General features: G+C 41.9%; 2 protein-coding genes across 5 annotated transcripts in view; one reads left to right on the plus strand and one right to left on the minus strand.

Moving 5' to 3' along the window:
- Window positions 1–30: 30 nt before the first annotated feature.
- Window positions 31–11,152, plus strand: erp44 (endoplasmic reticulum protein 44). Its single transcript, XM_084027639.1, has 11 exons — window positions 31–190; window positions 3,349–3,421; window positions 4,329–4,368; window positions 4,695–4,810; window positions 5,991–6,175; window positions 6,291–6,406; window positions 6,497–6,671; window positions 6,868–6,979; window positions 7,064–7,205; window positions 8,795–8,897; window positions 8,993–11,152. The coding sequence occupies exons 1-11, from the start codon at window positions 131–133 to the stop codon at window positions 9,101–9,103; spliced, it is 1,233 nt and encodes a 410-aa protein (XP_083883765.1). The 5' UTR covers window positions 31–130; the 3' UTR covers window positions 9,104–11,152.
- Window positions 11,153–11,224: 72 nt separating this feature from the next.
- The window catches only part of stx17 (syntaxin 17), a 300,626-nt gene continuing 292,261 nt past the window's right edge, over window positions 11,225–19,589 (minus strand). For all 4 annotated transcript variants that reach the window (XM_084027645.1, XM_084027642.1, XM_084027643.1 and 1 more), the window contains 5 exons: window positions 19,483–19,548; window positions 17,159–17,485; window positions 16,231–16,281; window positions 13,869–13,955; window positions 11,225–12,251 (listed from right to left, as the gene is read on the minus strand). In XM_084027645.1, the coding sequence (XP_083883771.1) occupies window positions 12,015–12,251; window positions 13,869–13,955; window positions 16,231–16,281; window positions 17,159–17,485; window positions 19,483–19,548 (768 nt within the window). In that variant the 3' untranslated portion in view covers window positions 11,225–12,014. The remainder of the gene's footprint in view (window positions 12,252–13,868; window positions 13,956–16,230; window positions 16,282–17,158; window positions 17,486–19,482; window positions 19,549–19,589) is intronic.

Consider the following 19,589-nt stretch of genomic DNA (forward strand, 5'->3'; position numbering starts at 1 on the left):
AGTGTCCCTCGTCGTTTCCGTGGTCACCGTGAGATCCGTTCGCCGACTGTTTCCTGCTGCAGCCAGAAGAGCGGCGTCGAGACAAACCGGGAAGACTCAACATTACCACCTCCAATAACTATATTGTACAATGAAACTGTTAGCAATACCTCCCTCTCTCGATATCCGCGTCCTCACGGTTGTACTGCTGGTAAGCATGTGTATCTCAGCCTCGGAATGTGCACTGCTCTACGAGAGCAAGCTAACGTTTAGCTAGCTAAGTGATGTTAACGTTAGTTAGCCTGGCGCTGGATAGTTAGCTGCTAGCTAACCGATGAGCCTAACCTGGTGGCATGAGACGTGGCTTTCAAAGTGGCTAAGGTGACCAGTGAGCAGCTAACCCGGTTTGCTGGAAGTGGTGTTATTTATCACGTCCATTGAGGAGGCCTTTAGACTGTGTTTCACAAAGCGACTCCCATAACTAATCAAGTTATCCAGCTGCAATGTCAACTTGGCCGGTACTGTTGAGTAACGTTAGCTTTAGAGTTGTGACAAGCCAAAATCCTTCTTATATAATCGAGAGGTTTGCTCGCACCGGACCGAGATGTTAGATTCCCAACTTAAGGCATGAGTTAAAATTTGACTCCTGATAACTTTGTTGAGAAGGAATGAAGCATTGAGCTAGCATTAGCCATCACTACATATTGACAGCAGGGTATTATTGCTAATTGCTAGCATTGCCAGATCAAGCATTTTCTTTATTGAAGGGTTCGGTATATTGTGTTTTATGAAGCTTAATAATTGATGTTGTACGGATGCCCACATTTATTGTCGGACTCTTCGTGCATCTGTGTGTGTCTCTGAATAGTGCTCACCGGTTGGTGAATTACTCTGTTGTGGCTCATTCTTATTGGCTGACAACCCGGAACTAGACATAGTGCTATTGTGAGAGTTTGGGGAACTGAAATGAAAACTCAAAACTTCTGTCCGATTTGCAGAGAAATTATTTTATCGGCTACCCACAGCAACTGTGGTATTTCATGATATGGTTAATATCCACAGTCGATGTTTTTGCAATGTTGATCCTGGAAACAGACATGTTTTCTATAGAGCTGAAATGATTAGCTATGCAATTATTAGTCGATATAAAAGAAATATTAGCAGTAACTGGTTTGATCATTGATTGATCTGATTTTTGCAGTATTTTGTCATGCATTCATACTAAACATGATCCCAGCTACTCAAATGTGATGATTTGATGCCTTTCCCTGAAATGTAAATCTATTTGTTTTGGACTATTGTTTGAATAAGAGAAGGGTTTTTAAGATGACATCCTTGGCTCTGGGACATTTTAATGGGCTTTATTTAATTTTTTACGTATTTTTTACATTTCATAGACTAGATTTAATCACATAAATCACATACATAATTTTCAGATTTCGAAATAATCACTTCAGTCCTACTATTGCATCAGAAAACATTTAAATAATACTAATAATAGGGAAGGACATGACAGTTGCACTCCAATATTTGTTTGTGAAAATGTGCGACCCGCCTTGGAACCCACAGTGATAGTTGTGTTTGTTACAGTCAAGGCGGATGACTGTCATTTCCTGTTTGAATAGGATTAAAAATTACACAGCAGATAAAGATAGTGCAGACATACTAAAAAACAACGTAATGTCATAGAAGAGTTGACTACAGTTGCTCACGTTAAGCAGTGGGTGTCATGATGATGCATAAATATATGGGATTACACCTCTTTGGGAAAAGAATGTCTTTAGAATTTAGTATGGCTTTTGTCATGACGTCCATATTGTTAGGATTCAGGCCATTTTTATATGCATGCAGTGAATGTTATTCTAGACCTCTCTGTGACAATCTCTTTCATACAAGAGTATTTTATGCAGCATTGCAGTCAGAACTGGAGTTCATAAATCCTCAGTTGGTACAACATAATTTACAACCTTGTTCTTTTTTGAGTGAGCCAGAGAAGGATATACATGAAAGACAAATGGATGGCAGCAAGTTTCCTAACACAAAACACTAAGACTGACCATAGTTCAAGCTCATATTCTCTAGCCGATAAGTTGTAGTATCGTTGTGTAGTTGCCATGTTATTTGTTTAAAGAGTCACTGAAGGAATTACAATGCAACCACAGTTAAGCATTAAGTTGGCTCCCTCTATGATTTGGTGAGAAGTTGAATGTTATATGTGGAGCTTATAATCAGCAGCTGATGCAGTTTGGCCATGTTTAGAGATATTTTGGCCCTAAATGCTGTAAGAAATGAATGCTGCTCCACCGTTACATGTTTTGTCACACATTTTTGGTAGCATCCATCCATCCATCCATTGTCTACCGCTTATCCTGTATTCAGGGACGCGGGGGGGCTGGAGCCGATCCCAGCTATCATTGGGCGAAGGCAGGGTACACCCTGGACGGGACGCCAGTCCATCGCAGGGCCGACATGTATTTTTGTTAACATATCAAAGTTAAAAATGCTGTGTTTGGATACTTTATTAAAGGAGCAAGGTACAAATTCCCATCACCAGGTTCTGGACAAACATAAAGTATTAAGCAAACATACAGTCCATATTTAAATAAAAAAACGGAATATCAGGTTATGCAGGAAATAATTTCAGTGGTTGGATGAGGAGGAGTAGGAGGAGAATGTTGCTGATTAAAACTACGTGTTGCCTTCTCCCTTGCATGCATTGCAAACGCATTGCTTTGGGCTCAAAATATAGAGTATAAAAAAAGATATAGTTTTCACTACATTCTACATTGATGGGACCGCATGGAGCAATGCCATGGCGTGCTATTTGTGCTGAGGCATGGGTTTAGTATTATGGTCTTGACGTTACACTAAGAGCTGGTTTTCAGTTGAGTCAGTCTAGATATGCAGACTGACTTCTAGGTTTATTTTGTCTTAAATTACCCGTGACACGGAAGTTAATGTTTACATAAGTAAACTTGCTAACCACAATTTATTTGAATAGATTTTTTTTATGACTAGTACAACTTCACATTCACTGCTGAGCTGCATCTCAAATGAATCCCAGCTTCCAGATGTGGTACACAACCTCTATGTCGCATACACTGTTTACCTGCTATCTTCTCTTAAACATCCTGCGTTTCCCCTTAAAAACTACGAGTCTATGTAGGTCTCTAATAGATTAATAGGTGTAAATATGGCTAGGGATGTGATCTAAAAGGGCTAGAAGGGCATTTCTTATTTCATCACGACTTCAAATATTTTAGTTCTGAATTCCCACTTTGGCAATCATTAGACTGTATTACACATAGTTGTCTTGCATGCCTGTGTTTTATGTATTAATTGCTGATCTCTCTCTTCCTGTGTCTGTAGGTGATGGGCCTCTCTACACCAGGACAAGCAGAAATCACCAGTCTGGATTCAGCCAACATTGATGATGTCCTAAGTAAGGCATCCCACTTTACTCTTCTAGGGCCCTATGTTGTGTGTGTTTTGTGTGTGTGTGTGTGTGTTGTGTGTGTCAGTCTCAGCCCCGCCCGTTAATGACACTAAAACACAGTGGAGACTCTTGGCACATTTTCTTTCTTTTCTTTTCGCTTAGGTGTGGTGACAAAGGCTTATAATGATGGGGAAACCCCGGTTTTTATAGTAGGGTCCCCTACTCTTCAAAAGTGTCTTAAGGGAATACTTTGACATTTTGGGAAATCTGATTATTGACTTTCTTGTTGAGTGACTTTCTTGTTGAGTTGGGTGAGAAGACATACATTTCTCATGTCTGTTCATTCATTATGAAGTTACAGCCATCAGCCTTAGGTTGTCATAAAGACTGGAAATGGGGACACAGCTTATTTATTTGTATTTCTTTCTCAAACTATTCCTTTAATTCCTTTTTAGTCATTCATATCTTAGTTTGCTATATTTTCCTCGTTTGTCTTTAAGATTTATTACATTTTCAGTGTTTCCGTTTACTAAGGACATAATGCTTTCAGTCCACTTTGTTTTTTGTTAGTTTACGTATTCGTTTATCCCAAAAGTAATATAAACTTCATCTTGTGCAATGTATGTCACCACCACCAACATTGCTGTTACCTTGGCTTGCTAGCTAGCTAACTTAGCTATGGGTGGTTTGCTAGATAAATATATATGGCCATGAGTCACTGAAACATTTTTGTGGTCTGTAAGTACTTCCTTGTTTTCTTTGTTTTATTCCATCATTGATAGAACATGGAGGGGTTTAAGATTGATTAGCCTAATTGCAGTTATTCATTTTACTAGCAAAATATACATTCACAAGTGTATTTCGCAATATATAGAAGCTCATATTTATTTCCTTTGTGTGCGTTTCCTTGCAGATAATGCTGGGGTGGCATTAGTCAATTTTTATGCAGACTGGTAAGCGTGTGCTTTCTCTCCTTGGATGCCATGGATGTGAAATGAATTTTGCTCAGGATGCTAACGTTTCCTATGAATGCCAATAATATATCTATAATGACATTGCTTTTATTCGCAGGAGAGATTTAGTTGATTTTTACATAGTGTCTGTTTTAATCTCATTTGTTCTAATTAATGGATTGATAATGGAACGGTTAAAGGCAAAAATAATTTGTGAGCATTTTAAAATATTCAGTCAAATGAATCTAAAGAAAAGTATTCAATTTACTTACAAAATATGGAAATCATTTTGGCCTTCCACCACTTCCAATGCCCCCCCTTCACAGGTGTAGATTCAGTCAGATGCTCCATCCAATTTTTGAGGAGGCATCCAACATAGCGAGGGAGGAGTTCCCTGAAACCAAGCAGGTGGTGTTTGCCCGTGTCGACTGTGATCAACATTGTGAGTATTACTTACTTACTATTTTATTTGATTTAATGGTCTTTAACATTGTCAAGAAATTTCCCTAACAACATACAGAAGTACTAACAATTACACTTGTAGTACTTGTCTATAAATGACATAGTTGAAGTAGAAGTTACATCTAGCAGTCAGCAGAGTCTTGCCTATGGTTATTTGATCATTGTATTGTCTTTTATTTCCTTGCTTATTGAAAACCACTGTTTAACATTTAAATAGAAATATGGTAAAAACAACAATATTGGCAGAAATGCTTATGTCATATGTTGCGCGTGCGTGTGTTATTTGTGGCACTGCATAGTACTGACACAAAGCGGAGATAGCGAGACAAGGTTTCAGCCTGCTTGCGTTTCATGGTTGTAAAGAGAACTTAAGGTTATATTTTAATTTTCATTGTAGCAATCCATAGAGAGAAGGGAAGTGAAGGGACAGGAGAAGGCTACGCAAGCTGCAAACAGCTGTTACAGCGCTTAAAACGGCTTTCTCACACCTCCCCCAGCTGATTTTAAAGAATCGTTTATATACAAAATACATCCAGCGCTCTGATAGTGCTATGTTTGTGTGCGAGTAGCCTGATTAGTACATGTATTCATTTCATATTCTTTGATTATGAAATAGCCATGTTGCTATATATGTATTATCGTTTATTTCATATACGCACACAGATACATACACACTAAACAGACAGGGGGATACACACACTTTCATATATTTGATGCACATATGTACACATCGATGCCCAGGACACCAAAGCACAGAAACATAAACCGCCAGCCTCATCCTTTTGAGATAAAGCAAATTAAAGAGAATTATTGATGACCTGCAAACTGTTTGAAGACTAATGACAAAACTGCTGCTTCCTGTGAAGACGGGAGGCTTAGAGACACCCCGCAGGGAGATTGACACCTGCCACACACACACACACACACACACACACACATTCAGTGTGTGCAGAGAGAATATTTACTCTTGGTGGGGGGCAGCTTTCATGTGGGAGATCAGAGCTAACTGAAGGCAGTGTTTTCAGACTGAGGTTTAACCGCCGTCTCTGTCGATGCTCTGCTCCTCATCCAGCCATCGCCATGCGTTTTCTCAGTTTCTTCCTCTTCATCATTTGATTTGTCCTTCTTAACTTAACTTTTTCCCCTGCCTCACTGTGCAGCGGACATAGCCCAGCGGTACCGCATCACCAAGTATCCAACTTTGAAGTTGTTCCGCAATGGGATGATGATGAAGAGGGAGTACAGGGGTCAGAGGTCGGTGGCGGCCATCGCTGACTTCATCCGCCAGCAGCAGGTCGACCCTGTGAAAGAGTTGCACTCACTGGAGGACGTTAAAACTCTGGATGTGAGTGGCAAACGACCACACTTATTTTTACCAAACATTGCATATTTCAACATTCATTGTAAAAATGATATAATTTATTTTTTCATTTGACCGTTTTGACTTTTTTATTTGACAGAGGAGCAAGAGAAACATCATAGCTTACTTTGAAAATAGGGACTCTGATAACTACCACACATATGAAAAAGTTGCCAACATCCTTCGAGATGACTGCACCTTCTTGGCTGCCTTTGGGTGAGACACAACAACATCTTTAATGTATGCTCAGTTTTCATTCTTCAATTTCAATTTCTCTTCAACTTTTCTCATCTGCTTCACTCGTAGAGCCGTATCTGAGGCTGAGCGCTTCAGTGGCGACAATGTAATCTACAAGCCTGTGGGAGAGAGCGTCCCTGACATGGTCTACCTCGGTTCACTCGGCAACTTCGACCTGACCTATGCTTGGGCTCAGGACAAGTGTGTGCCTCTCGTGAGGGAGATCACCTTTGAAAATGGAGAGGTTCGTTACCTGCTTTCTCATAAAGCCCATTGTCAACTTGATTTTTGGTCTGATAGTAGATGTGTGAATCTGGATATGGGTATGTAGCTATGCATAGAGTCTGTGTGGGTTGTCAAGCTGCGGAGCCAAGGAATGGCCTTGACTCCATCTGTCCATTACACATGACATGACACTTGTGTGTGTTTGTGTTTTCCAGGAGCTGACTGAAGAAGGAATCCCTTTCCTCATCTTGTTCCATGTTAAAGAAGACCCAGAGAGCTTAGAGAAGTTCCAGCACGAAGTGGCTCGCCAGCTCATCAGCGAGAAAGGTGAGGCTGTGTGTGTGACATTTTGTACCGGTCATTATCTTGTGTGCAGATTCGGTGTTCATGACATTGGTGTTTCCTCCTCAGGCTCTATAAACTTCCTGCACGCGGACTGTGAGAAGTTCCGCCATCCTCTGCTCCATATCCAGAAAACTCCTGCTGACTGTCCTGTCATCGCTATAGACTCATTCAGACACATGTATGTCTATCCTGACTTCAAAGACCTCAAGTAAGTACCACCTTTTAAATTTATCAATAAAATCTAGGGTATGTGTGCAATAATGTAGTCCTTAAGATGCACAGTATAATCACAGTCTGATGAATAATTTGTGTGGTCATTTCAAACAATACCAAATATTGTTGTCCAAAAAGGTGCTGATTATTGTTTCATGCAAAAAGAAATTTAACAATAGCCAAGTTACCACAAATGCTACCAAATGAATCTTCCACATGTCAAATTAGTCTAATATATATTCTGTGTTCTTTTAAAACTTTTTCAAGCAATTATTGCCTCATATTGATACCGTATATGAAATAATTGATGACATCTCCTTAAATACGATTTATATTACTAAGCACACACACACACACACACACACACACACACACACACACACACACACACACACACACACACACACACACACACACACACACACACACACACACCATAATCCACTGTGCACTCAACAATAGAAAAATGTCACACCTCCTAAAATCTGTCCTTTATGAATGGGCCTGGACACCGGAGCTAATGTGACATGATTTGGCACGTGCAATAAGTGCTAAACTAATCCAGTCTAATCTAATTTAATCTTATTTATTCTGCCCCCCACTACTCGGCCTCCCCCGGTCCCCAATCAGAGTCTGATCAGATAGACAGAAGCCCTGAGGACTGACCAGCCCTCCACAACCTAATTACATCACATCACCACCGCATGTGGCAAATAGCTTGTAATTACATTAACACAGTGTATGTTTTGTGTGTGTTGTGTGTGTTGTGTGTGTGTGTGTGTGTGTTGTGTCTAGTGTCTAGTGTCTACATGCTGCTCTGACACACGGGTTAGCTGTGACTGGGGACCTGCCCCGCCTCTGTGATGTGTGTAACCTGTCGTTAATAAGCACACTTCACAGGACAGCGTTGATATGGATTAATGCTGCTTCATGCCACGTCCGCAGGGGCTGATGTCCTCCGCTGCTGCCACAAGCTGTTTTGTCACACATCAACTTTATTGCTAAACTTTGTGTGGAGGAATGCCTTTGTCAAACACATCAGCTTTTAATGAGTGATTACAGAGAATTTGTTGCTTTCACCAATTTTCTTGGACTCAGAATTTTGTCATGTTAGCGTTGCAGCCCTGCCCTAAGAGTCTGCATCTCTCCATTAAGGGAGAAAAACAAGAAGCCTAATAATGATTTTTTTTTACAGAAATCTACTTGCATAAAGACATGACTTATATGAGCTTCATGCAAAATATAAAATATTTAGTTAGGAGCATATTATCATCGTGACTTTTAATTATTTATGTATCAATATGTTTTTCAAAGATATTTTGGCCTTACAATGTTTACATTTAAGTAATTTGATGAAAGTGTTCTTGAGTGAAATACTTAAGTTTGAATTCGGTCTCTCTTTATTTCTGTCACAATATCTCACTGCTCTGACCAAGTTCAGACAGCTGTCCTTGCTGGACCTGTAGTGCATTTTGAGAGGTTGATTATGCTAATGATTCAAAAGTTTGTGCCATTAGGAGTTTTTTAAGGATAAAAACAATGTTCTTGCATGTATAATGTGTGTTTTATTTTTTTTCTCCCCAGTATTCCTGGCAAGCTGAGACAGTTTGTGTTGGACCTCCACTCTGGAAAGCTCCACCGGGAGTTTCACCACGGTCCGGATCCCACAGACAGCACACCCGGACAGGTCAGACAGCAGCATCAACACACGCTGGTACCGAGTCACTGAAGGTTTGCTACATGATGTGAAACTCGGCTGTCTCTTCTGACTTTTACTCTCAGGAGGAGACGGGAGGAGAAGTGGCCAGCAACCCCCCAGATAGCTCATTCCAGAAGCTGGCGCCCAGCGAGACTCGCTACACCATCCTCAGCCGGGACCGCGATGAGCTGTGACCTCAATAGCCTTGCAGTGATCCTGTGACTCAATGCCACGCCCCAGGGTCAGGGAGGGGGTTAGGGTTGGGACAGGCCAGCGGTGCAGAACAGCAACACCCAACACCCTTACTGAAGAGAGAGAAGAGGAGGAGAATGAAGAAGAAGGAGGAGGAAAAAGAATAACAGGAGGAGTTCAGTCCACGACAAGACCATGTTGGAATAACCTATATTTTCATAACTCTTTCATGTACAATTTTTATTTTGGATCAAAAGGAAGGGTGGTTGAGAAGAAATTGTGTGTGGGCAGGTGTTAGGGGCATTAGGACATCAAGAGAAGTGTTTTTACTTTTTTCTTTTTCTTTTTCCGGAGCTTGTAAATATGTTCATGCTACATGGGAGTCTCATTGTTGGTCTAAATTAAATGCAGAGTTTTCTTTATTTTATTCCTTTCTTTTACATCACCCAGCTTTTTGTAAAGAAAAAAAGACAGTTCCCTCACTTCAGTTGTACGATTCGTATCTGTGGGTAGTCCAGTTCAGCCTGTCTGATAGGAGATGCTTGTTTAGTCTCAGTGACCTCATGGCTGCATCTCAATATGACCAACTTTAGTCTAATTCATTTGTATAGCACAAGTTATAACAGTATGCCTGTTTGAAGTAGCTGTATCTCCATATCTTCTCCACACCCATTCTGAAGGAATAGAAACATATTTTTAAATGCTTGGGGGTAACACTATTTCAAACCATGACTTGAGGCAGAAGATAAAGAGACGTAGCTACTCCAGCCTATTGAGATGCACCCCATCTCTCCCTGGTACTAAATGGTTATAGATGATCATGTCTCTTACAGTGCTTATAAAAAGTATTGCCCCCCTCGGACCTTTTTTATGTGTCACTGGTTTACAACACCGAATCACAGTGGATGTAATTAGGATTTTATTTTATTTCGTCAATAATCAACAGAAAATACTGTAATGTAAAAGTGAATGAGCCTTCTGGCCATCACACTAAATTGTGTGTTTAGTACTCGGCCTAAAACTGCACAAAAAAACACCTGATCACCATGATGAAGCCTGGTGGTGGCAGCATCATGCTGTGTGGAGGCTTCTCTGCAGCGGGCCCGGGGCCGCAGCAGAAGCTTAAATTAATGCAGCAAAGTACAGAGAAATCCTGGTGAACACATACAACTATAGATGTTTGTTTTATCGTACCCTCAAACATAAAACCTAATCTACACAGGTCTTCAAAGCAGATTGTGAAAGAATTAGTGCGCGGATGTTGAAAGCTGTTGCAGGCCTATTGAAGTAGACCTAAGCCTGTAACTGTTGCCAAAGGTGCCTCTATTAAGTATTGTCTTGAAGGACATGAATACTTATGTAATCAGGAATTTTGTTAATTTTGTACCCAAGAATTCTGAACGTCTTTCTGTTCATTGTCGAAAATGCTGATTACCTCCACTACTGTCAAAACATTAAAAGTCAAAGGGGGATGGATACCTTTTTAAAGGCACAGTATTTCCCATAGAACCTCTGAGTTGTGCTCCCAGGAATCATCAAATAGAGGAAATGTTTTTGCAACGATGTACTTTAAAAATGATTACAAATTCATGAAATGGCTAGTGTTTTTTGCTGTTACCTGTTATCAAATGTGTCATCATGCTGGGGGAGAAAAGACTGCGTTCCTTCCCGGTGTTTTAAAAGAGACGAGAGGGGGAAAACCCATGTGATGAACGGTGGAAATTTACAGTCTGCCACTTTATACAAGTTCTCTTAAAACTGGTTTTGTCTCTTTATATGTCTTTGAGGTTTTGGTACAAGTCTAGGTCTCTGAGATCCACGAGTGTGAATGAATCCAAAAGCGGGAGGCAGATTAAGAGTGTGGGGGACCCATTGCTAAGTTGTACTGTGCGTCCTGCCCTTCCATAGAGGCCAACAGATGCCTGCATAGTGACATATCAGCCCACACACAGGAGAGCAACAGGAGGGAGCGATGCCATTTCTTAACCAGTCATCTCAGAGGGGGAGAAGCGTAAAAAATTAAAAGGTAAATTAAAAACCATTTTACAGGATATTGTGTTGTCTGATGCTTTGTATGTCAGTCTCTCTGAACTTTGTGATACTTATCCAATGAATGACATTACTGTTGGGAAAAAAACATTTTATTTGTCAGAAGGAAGAAAAAAACTCAACAGCAGTTTATATAAACACATGGCAGGTTGTTCCACTCCAGTCCCTGGAGCAAAGAAGCACTTTGGCAATTTTGTGCAATATTGCACTCAGATATGGCAAAAACAATTCTGCATCTATACAGAATTAAATACAGTATAATGTATAGAAACATTAAGTAAAACCACACTTGTATCCTCCGTACAGCATCGTTATTGTAGTCTCAGTAGTGTAGGTGTTCTCCATAAAGAAATAGTGGCATGATTACTGGTAAACAAAACTCGGTGAAAAAGAATCATTTTGAGAGAGAAAAAGATCCTCGCTGGGGGAACAAACAGTGTCCTTGTTAAAAGCTGTGGGGGTTGCGAGTGTCCGCAAAGCCAAAGTGACGCCATGCCATCCTTGTAGAAAGCATAACTGAGGGTGTAGCGACGGGTCTGTTAAACTGACTCAATTTATTTGGTGCCAAAGATTTCTTTTAGAAAAGAGATGTGACGTCATGCTGACTCAGCCACACACTTCTAGTGTAACCGCTTAGTTGTGTTGAGAATGAAAAGAAAGGAGTCGCGTGTATAAAATGAGATGAATGGCTTCCTCCCAGACAAACGCCTGAACATCAAGCTGTTCCTACAGAACTGCTTTACATTGCTTAGTTTCTTTTAAAGGCATTGTGACACTAGTTTGTGCTTTTGATTGGTCGGTCAACACTGAAGCCTCTGTGATAAGTCAGTATCCGAGGTCAGAGGACGAACTGGAGCTGTCGGGTCATTTGTCTTTGTTGGACTCTGATTCTGGTGGCGGTAGTTGTTTCATCAGCAGATCCACTCGGGCTTTGCGGTGTTTCTGGACCAGCTTGCCTCCTGCAAACCCCAGGGCGCCCCCTCCCACAGCAGCAGCCACCCCCGCAACTTTGAAACCAACCAGCAGGCCGAGTGGACCTCCTAATGCACCGCCCAGCAGCGCCCCGGCAATCGGCAACACCGTCAACTTGTAGCCTACTGCCTGGGGAGACAGGAGGAAGAGATATGCTCCAGTTTAAATTAACATCCACACACACACACACACACACACACACACCTTTGGAGGGCATTAGTATTTTGTGGCTTCAAGACAGTCTGCGATAGAGTTTGGACGTGTCTATCCTTTCATGATCACAAACAAGCCTGCATGTGTAAATGTAAATCAACATTTCCATTGCCGCATCAAAGACTTGTCATTATCTCCATTTAGGAGGAAATCAGAGAGATGTGGCCTGTGTGTTATTACGGCTGTTATCATCAGACTGGAAGGTGCTCTTTGCCGATGACAATTAATGGCACACACACACACGCACGCACGCAGGGACACACACTTGATTAACACTTCACCATTAAATTAATCTAGTTCAAAAGCTACCATTGCTTGTCCCCATCCCTGTGGCAGTTGAGGGAATTTTAATTTCATCTGAGCCGAGTTAAAAGGACTCTGGGCACAGGTTGTAGAGGATGGAGGAAATGTGTGTGTTGTGTGACTGTGTGTGTGTGTGTGTGCGTGTAGATAATGCCATTTGACCTGATGACAGATTACAAGCTTTCAAACACGTTAAAACATCTGACAGCCCTCTCATCTGCTTTATCGCTCCACAGCCCCTCCCCCGTCTAATTGACAGCCCACTACATCTACCAGCAACCTTACAGAGAGGGCAACCTTTGATCGTGCCGCCAATTGGGTGATTTAATTTAAAATAACCATTTCAAAAGAATATGGCATTATTTATGGCATCTATTTTATAAATGTGAGGACGAAAAGGTGAAATTGGTCATTGCACTTACATTTAAATAAAAAAAATGCATTTTCTCACTTAATTATGCAGTTTTGGTTTTATTTGCCTACATTTTGATCGATCAGTCTGAAATCGTGCTGCCATCCCAAGACAATAGAGGTGATTGCAATGACACCCACATCATTAAATCACAATGGAGGCTAAGTTAAATCAAATTACATTAATATGGCAGATGGTTTTATCCAAAGTAAGTTTCCATGCTCAGTGACACTTGGACAGTGACAGAAATCTGTTTGCACTAGTGTGTGTGTGTGTGTGTGTGTGTGTGTGTGTGTGTGTGTGTGTGTGTGTGTGTGTGTGTGTGTGATGTGGATGAACAAAAACAGGTGATTCATTCTGAGTATTATGAACAAAAAGTTTGAAGTGCGTAATATGTGTGAAGGAGAGCACTGAGTCGTTCTTCCCAGTTACAGTCAGCGTGGAGCGCACCGAATTGAGATTGGAAGACCGAACGCCTGAAAAACTATTAAACAGTCATTCAAACCTCTCCTTAATGCTACAAACGTGCAGACCCTCTCTTGTCACCCCTCTCATCCTACCTCTCTATCACTCTTCCTCCCCTCCACTCCCCTCCATCCCTCTCCTCTCTCTATTTTCTTAATTGCGGCTTTCCTCCGTATTCGAGCGGATCAATAGGGACAAACGCTGTGGAATGGCTGGGAGGCAAAGTGCCATCGATCTCCCCATCTCCCAAACACTACGCACTCGCATCAGATCATCAGGACACACACACACACACACACACACACACACACACACACACACACACACACACACACACACACACACGTACACACCTTCCCCAGGCTCTTGGTCCCCTCCTCCACATTGGCAGCGGCTGTGTTGACGTTGTCCTCTATGCTGTCAATCTTCTCCTGCTGGGACTGATGCACAGGGGTTAGACACACACACACATGCATACATACACTCAGGCAAAGCACACTCACCTACATATATACACATGCACACACACAAACGTGTGAAAGAGCTACCACCTGTTGTGTATTAAGTTTTCTTTTATCTTTCCAAATTGTGCTCTCTGGCACAAGTTTACAGGGGAGCTGTGTATGAGTGTGTGTGGAGGTTGTAGGTATATTTAAAAGGAGATTTCACCGGGGGTGGGGTCATAGAGTGTGTGTGTGTGTGTGTGTGTGTGTGTGTGTGTGTGTGTGTGTGTGTGTGTGTGTGTGTGTGTGTGTGTGGCATTGTGTAGATCTCATGAAATATTCAGAGTGGCAGCTGTCTCTCTCCATGTGAGTACTGGATGGACACAGTGACCAAACAACAACCACAGTACTTTTTTTCCTCCTCCTCTTCTTCCTTCTTCTTCACCGTTTCTCCCCATTTCACTTCCTTTCTCTGAGCTAAAGGTTTTTTATGAATTCAGCTCTGTCCCTTTTCATTTGCGATGGTTTCAAAGATGTTTGAAACACAAACAAAGATAACTTGTTCCGACTTAAGACAGACGTTTCACGTCTCATATTCACAGCTCACATCATCTTTTTTTCTCCCTCAAGGCAGAAGTTTTACCAAGATGAAAATTGGGCTGCAACGAACGATTATTTTCATTATTAATAAAATTTGATTTCCCACAGTCCAGGGTCACGTCTTCAGATGTGTTGTCTCATTTGGCACAACAGCCCAAAAACCCTTCAGTTCCACCATTCAGTTTATAATTATATGAAATGGAAAAAAGCAACAAATCCTCCCATTCAAGATAAGAAAGTGACTTAAGCGGGGAGCCCTTGTGACTTGAGGGTCAGAGTCAAAGACCTTTATTGTATCTCTCCCTCCCTCAACCTGCTGTTATTATCTCAGAAATATAAATGCCCATAAAATGGCCAAACTCAATCATATTATTAAGATAAATAATACTCAAAAACAAACAATTATCAGCCTGAATATTTTCTCATAATGTGGTCACACATTTTGAGTATGTTTATGAGTTTTGGTGGAAGTTTAGTAAACATATTTGTGAAAATCAAAGTGTATTCTTGACTTTTGAAACAATAGTCTTAAAAACAGTCTAATTCCAAGGTCTCTTCAGGACTTTTGTGTGATGTGATTGAAAGCGCCATTCAATTTTGCTTTTTTTTTTTCATGTTTTTTATTTGATCTTAACTGATGGACGTCTAAGCAGTATGAGAAGTTTAAAAGCTGTCAACCCTAGTGCAATAATGATATTTTTGATGAATTGACCGTGCATGTATGAAAATGATCTATTCTAGTTTTGCTAAACAACACACTGTTTTCGTCATTTAGCAGTATTTTGCTTCATTGTTTTTGTGAAATAATATAATAAAATTTTAAAGCTATGGTGATCAAATAAATTAACAAGCCTCTCATCAAACTGAAAAAGCAATTGTAAGACACACTTGACAAATGATTCAATGATTTACACTCATTTGTCAGTTCTATTCAGTACAATCACAATATGGGCTCATGATTGCAGCGCTAGAAGACGCAAAAAGAAAAAAAAACGCACGCAAGGACACAGACACCGGAACAACCGATAACATGACGCATGTACAGACACAACCACACACTTGCACTCAGTATTTCCACTGTGGCTGAGAGCTGGAATATTACTCCCCTAACGCCATCTTTCACCCTTGAGACACCACAACAACATGTCTATGCTCTTTCTGCCCCCACCCCCTCCCCCCACTGTCTGTTTTATTTTTTAACATCTTCACTCTCTCTCTCTCTCTCTCTCTCTCTCTCTTACTTTTTCACTGTTAATCTCTCCTTCACTTGGTCTCGCAGCTTCTCTCTCTCTCTCCATCCCTGAGGATAGAGTGATAATCTGAGCCGTCTGTTCTCCACCTGCTCCGGTGTATCCATTGTTCCCAAGCCTCTCCCCCTGTGGACAACCCGGTGTACACCCCCCCCCCCAAAAAAAATCCTCCCTCTTGCCCTCGCCTACTCCTCAATCTCTCCTCCTGCCTTGGTGAAGAGCCTCTGGGGCGATCTGTGTAGCCTCCTCTCAGAGGAGCCTTACCAGGCAACACAAGCACACACGGTCAAATACGCACCACTTCCTGGAAACACTATGTCACATTGCATTCGCTCACAGGGGTATCTGTGCACACATGTAGATAGATAAATGTGAATGCAGCAGCCAGGAAGTACACAGCAGAGTTAAGTGTCCGTACTCACATGGACGAGGAGCGAGAACTCCGTCACCAAACCACTCAGTTCCTGCAGACCCTGAGAGAGACGAAAAATGTCTTAGTTTATGTCTTTGTGATGCTTAGAACACAAATCTACAGCCGACCAAACTCTCAGTGTCTGGAATTGACAGTCATTAACTAATGAGCATGAATATTAACGTGTCTTGTATGTGTCACAGAAGAGCATCGTGAAAATCAGGGCATCTGTAGGAAGAGGTAAGAGGGGTCGATTTCATTAGTTGATCTTGCAATAGCGATGAATAATGCACGCGACCATAGCAACGTTGAGTACAGCCGAAGGATGGAAACTACGTTCTTGTACTTTGCGGTTAGTGCTTTGGTTTTAATTAAACGTAGGCCTTTTTTTCCACAGATAACATTTTGACATGTCACAGCAGGAAAGGCATAGGTGTAAATAACGATGTGAATGGTGGCTGAATTCCATTTGGCTGCTTTGGTTTCAGGGTCCTTGTATTGTGCATGCTGGCCCACTGTTAGGGCTTACTGGGACATCTGAATAGAACTAAACCAACAACCAACCAACCATCCAAAAAAATGTTAAAGAATTGAGCCCATATATCAGATTTGGCATTTCTAGTCAGCAAATCAGGGCATATTTTGCAGTTTAGTATGGTTGAAGTAATTTGACCGGTGGTAAGAACAATACACAGTTAACATGGAAGGTGATGCTACAACACAAGAGCTAAGATATCCCAGTCCAAGCTCTATTCTTTTTTACATTTCTTCTTTTTTCAGCAGGAAGAAGAAAAGCTTACAACAGTAAAGCAATAAGCAACAAGACAAGATTCACTTTGAAAATGTTGAGTTTACTTTGAAAACTAAATTACTTTGAATTTGAGATCAGAAGTGTTATTCAGAGAATGAGACTGTATGTTCGGGTCCTGCCCTCATACCTCTTCCAGGTTGTCCCAGGACTCAGCCGCACTCTGATCAGCAGGGATTTCTGGAAGGTGCAGCTGAATTTGCCTGCCAGACACCGGCTCCTCGTGCACATTGTCATCAGCATGGCAACTGCCTGACACACAGCTGGATGGCTGAGTGGCAGGTGGTGTTGCAGGCGCAGGCTGAGGCACGGGGTTAGAGTGCAAAAGCAGAAAGGCTCGTGCGGCGGCTGACGCCCTGTCTCTGACTGGCATGACAAGCACTTCCAGAGCGGCGGCGTCTTCAGAACGGACTCGTGTGCACAGCTTCTCCATCTCTCTGATGTTGGCTCTCAACTGCTGCAGGGAGACAGGAAAGAGGAAAGTGTGATGTCTGAAAATTGAATGGAAAATCAGGGAGGGATGGACAAATAATGAATCCATTCCAATAATATTGATTGATGCAACCAAATTTAAAATACAAGTAAACAATTTACACAGAAGGAAATCTAATCAAAATGATCCCAAACTATAAATCTAATAAACAAATCAACGTTTTTTTAAATCACCAGAAAAAACAATAGTCCTTGTTCATTTTGCCTGTTGCCCAAGTTGGGAAGACGAGCTCATGCTGACAGGTTCAGCATCCCAATAAACTGTTCTAGTGATGGGAAATGTGTGTGCGTGCGTCGGGGTGTGGGATTAATAAGGTTCAGATATGAGGCTGAGGACCACAAGCCCCCCCTCATCCCGCCGTGCCCTGAGGGTGACAGGAGGATTACACCCCAGCCATCAGCCCTCCAGGCCGCAGCCCGACCCGGGCTCAGGGGGTCAACGCACTGCCGATAACACATTCTGCTAATTACACAACATGAATAAACATACATGTATACACTGGTCCTCGTGTGCATAAAACTGAAAAAACAAGCTAATTAACACGAGACAGTCGGGGCTGGCACCTGTCAGCCTGCAAATGAACCGCAATCGCACCAGACAGAACAACCAAACTCTATAGCAGATATTCATGACAAATCAGTATTTACAGTATCGTGGTAAAGGGGTGTGTGTGTGTGTGTGTGTGTGTGTGTGTGTGTGTGTGGGGGGGGGGGGGGGGGATTAGATAGGTGCTAGGCTAGTGGGAATAATATCAATCATCAAGTAGGGTGAGACACTGCAGTCTGTCTTATAGGCAGACTGAAAAGCATATTAGCCCACCTTTCATCTATTTGCCTACCAACAGGTCTGTCTGCACATACATACATACATAACATGGAATATAAGCACACATGCACATACAGATCACAAGCAGGGTAGACCAACCCCTACTCTGGATGAACACCATGAAGACACGGTAAAGCACTCTGTGTGTGTCCCTGGAGTTTGCAGAGTAATGGTGAGAGGATGGGTTTGTGCCTGTTTGGAGTTATTTCACCTTCAGAGACATGGTGGCTTCCAGGCAACAACATCCTCTGAGACATTTCACACCCACCATGTGAACAAGACCGCAAGCACTTACACACATACAAGAGATGGTCCATTGGAGGTTTGGTAACAGCTCTTTTCTTGTCCTGATTTTTAAGAGTGAATTTCTATACAGAAAGATCATTTTGGTTTTTATAGAACTGATCCAGGGGCAAGCTAATTCTACATTAACAGACTAAGTTTATTGCTCGCAACCACACCTCTTCGCCCTCCTCAAAAGATGGAGTGGCTCGGTTGTCATGGAGATGGTTTGGTTGTTGTCACGTGACTAGGGACGGACTTTTGTTCATGTAATAACAAGGGGTCATATATGGGGGTACAACAACTAAGGTGGATCTTGTGTTGAGTAAACATAGAATGTTGTTGTGTTGCTGCTGTTTTTCTGTTGATCCAAAACAATACAATATTCACATTGCTTGGCCTGGCGAGGCGAGGCGGGGATCAGCTGCTTGGGTCGTACATCAGTTCAAGAAGGCTGTAAAACAAGTGGACAGTTCTCTCCTTCACTCATACACTTTACGTGAGTGGAGAAAGAGACCACTCGCTGCTGGCACTGGCTTCCACTTTTTAGTTTCAAACAGGAACAACTTGGTCGACACTTTTAAGTTTCAAACAGGAACAACTTGGTCGAACCCCCCCCCCCCCCCCCCCTTGCAGGGTCATGCATGTGCAGGGATTTTCAAGAAACACCGAATCGCATCATCCGTGCGTTGCTTAAGTGAAACTTGTCATTTTTCTTGGTTCGAAAATATAATAATTTGGTTCAGACCTTCTGTTTCTCTCGTGAAAGAGCATCTCAATTAGTGCAAGGCCAATTAGAATCACTCTCTGTCACACACGCGTATGTTTTTGAAGTGTAGAGTATTACCTCATACCTGAACAGTTCTGCTGGCGTTAATATGCTCCAGGTGAAGTCGGTCCCATTGCTGGCTTTGTTGGTACTGTGGAAAAGAAGGGAGAACCGTTATCCATCTGTGGACCC

This window comes from Eutrigla gurnardus, assembly GCF_963514095.1.
Source record: "Eutrigla gurnardus genome assembly, chromosome: 14".
NCBI lineage: Eukaryota > Metazoa > Chordata > Actinopteri > Perciformes > Triglidae > Eutrigla > Eutrigla gurnardus.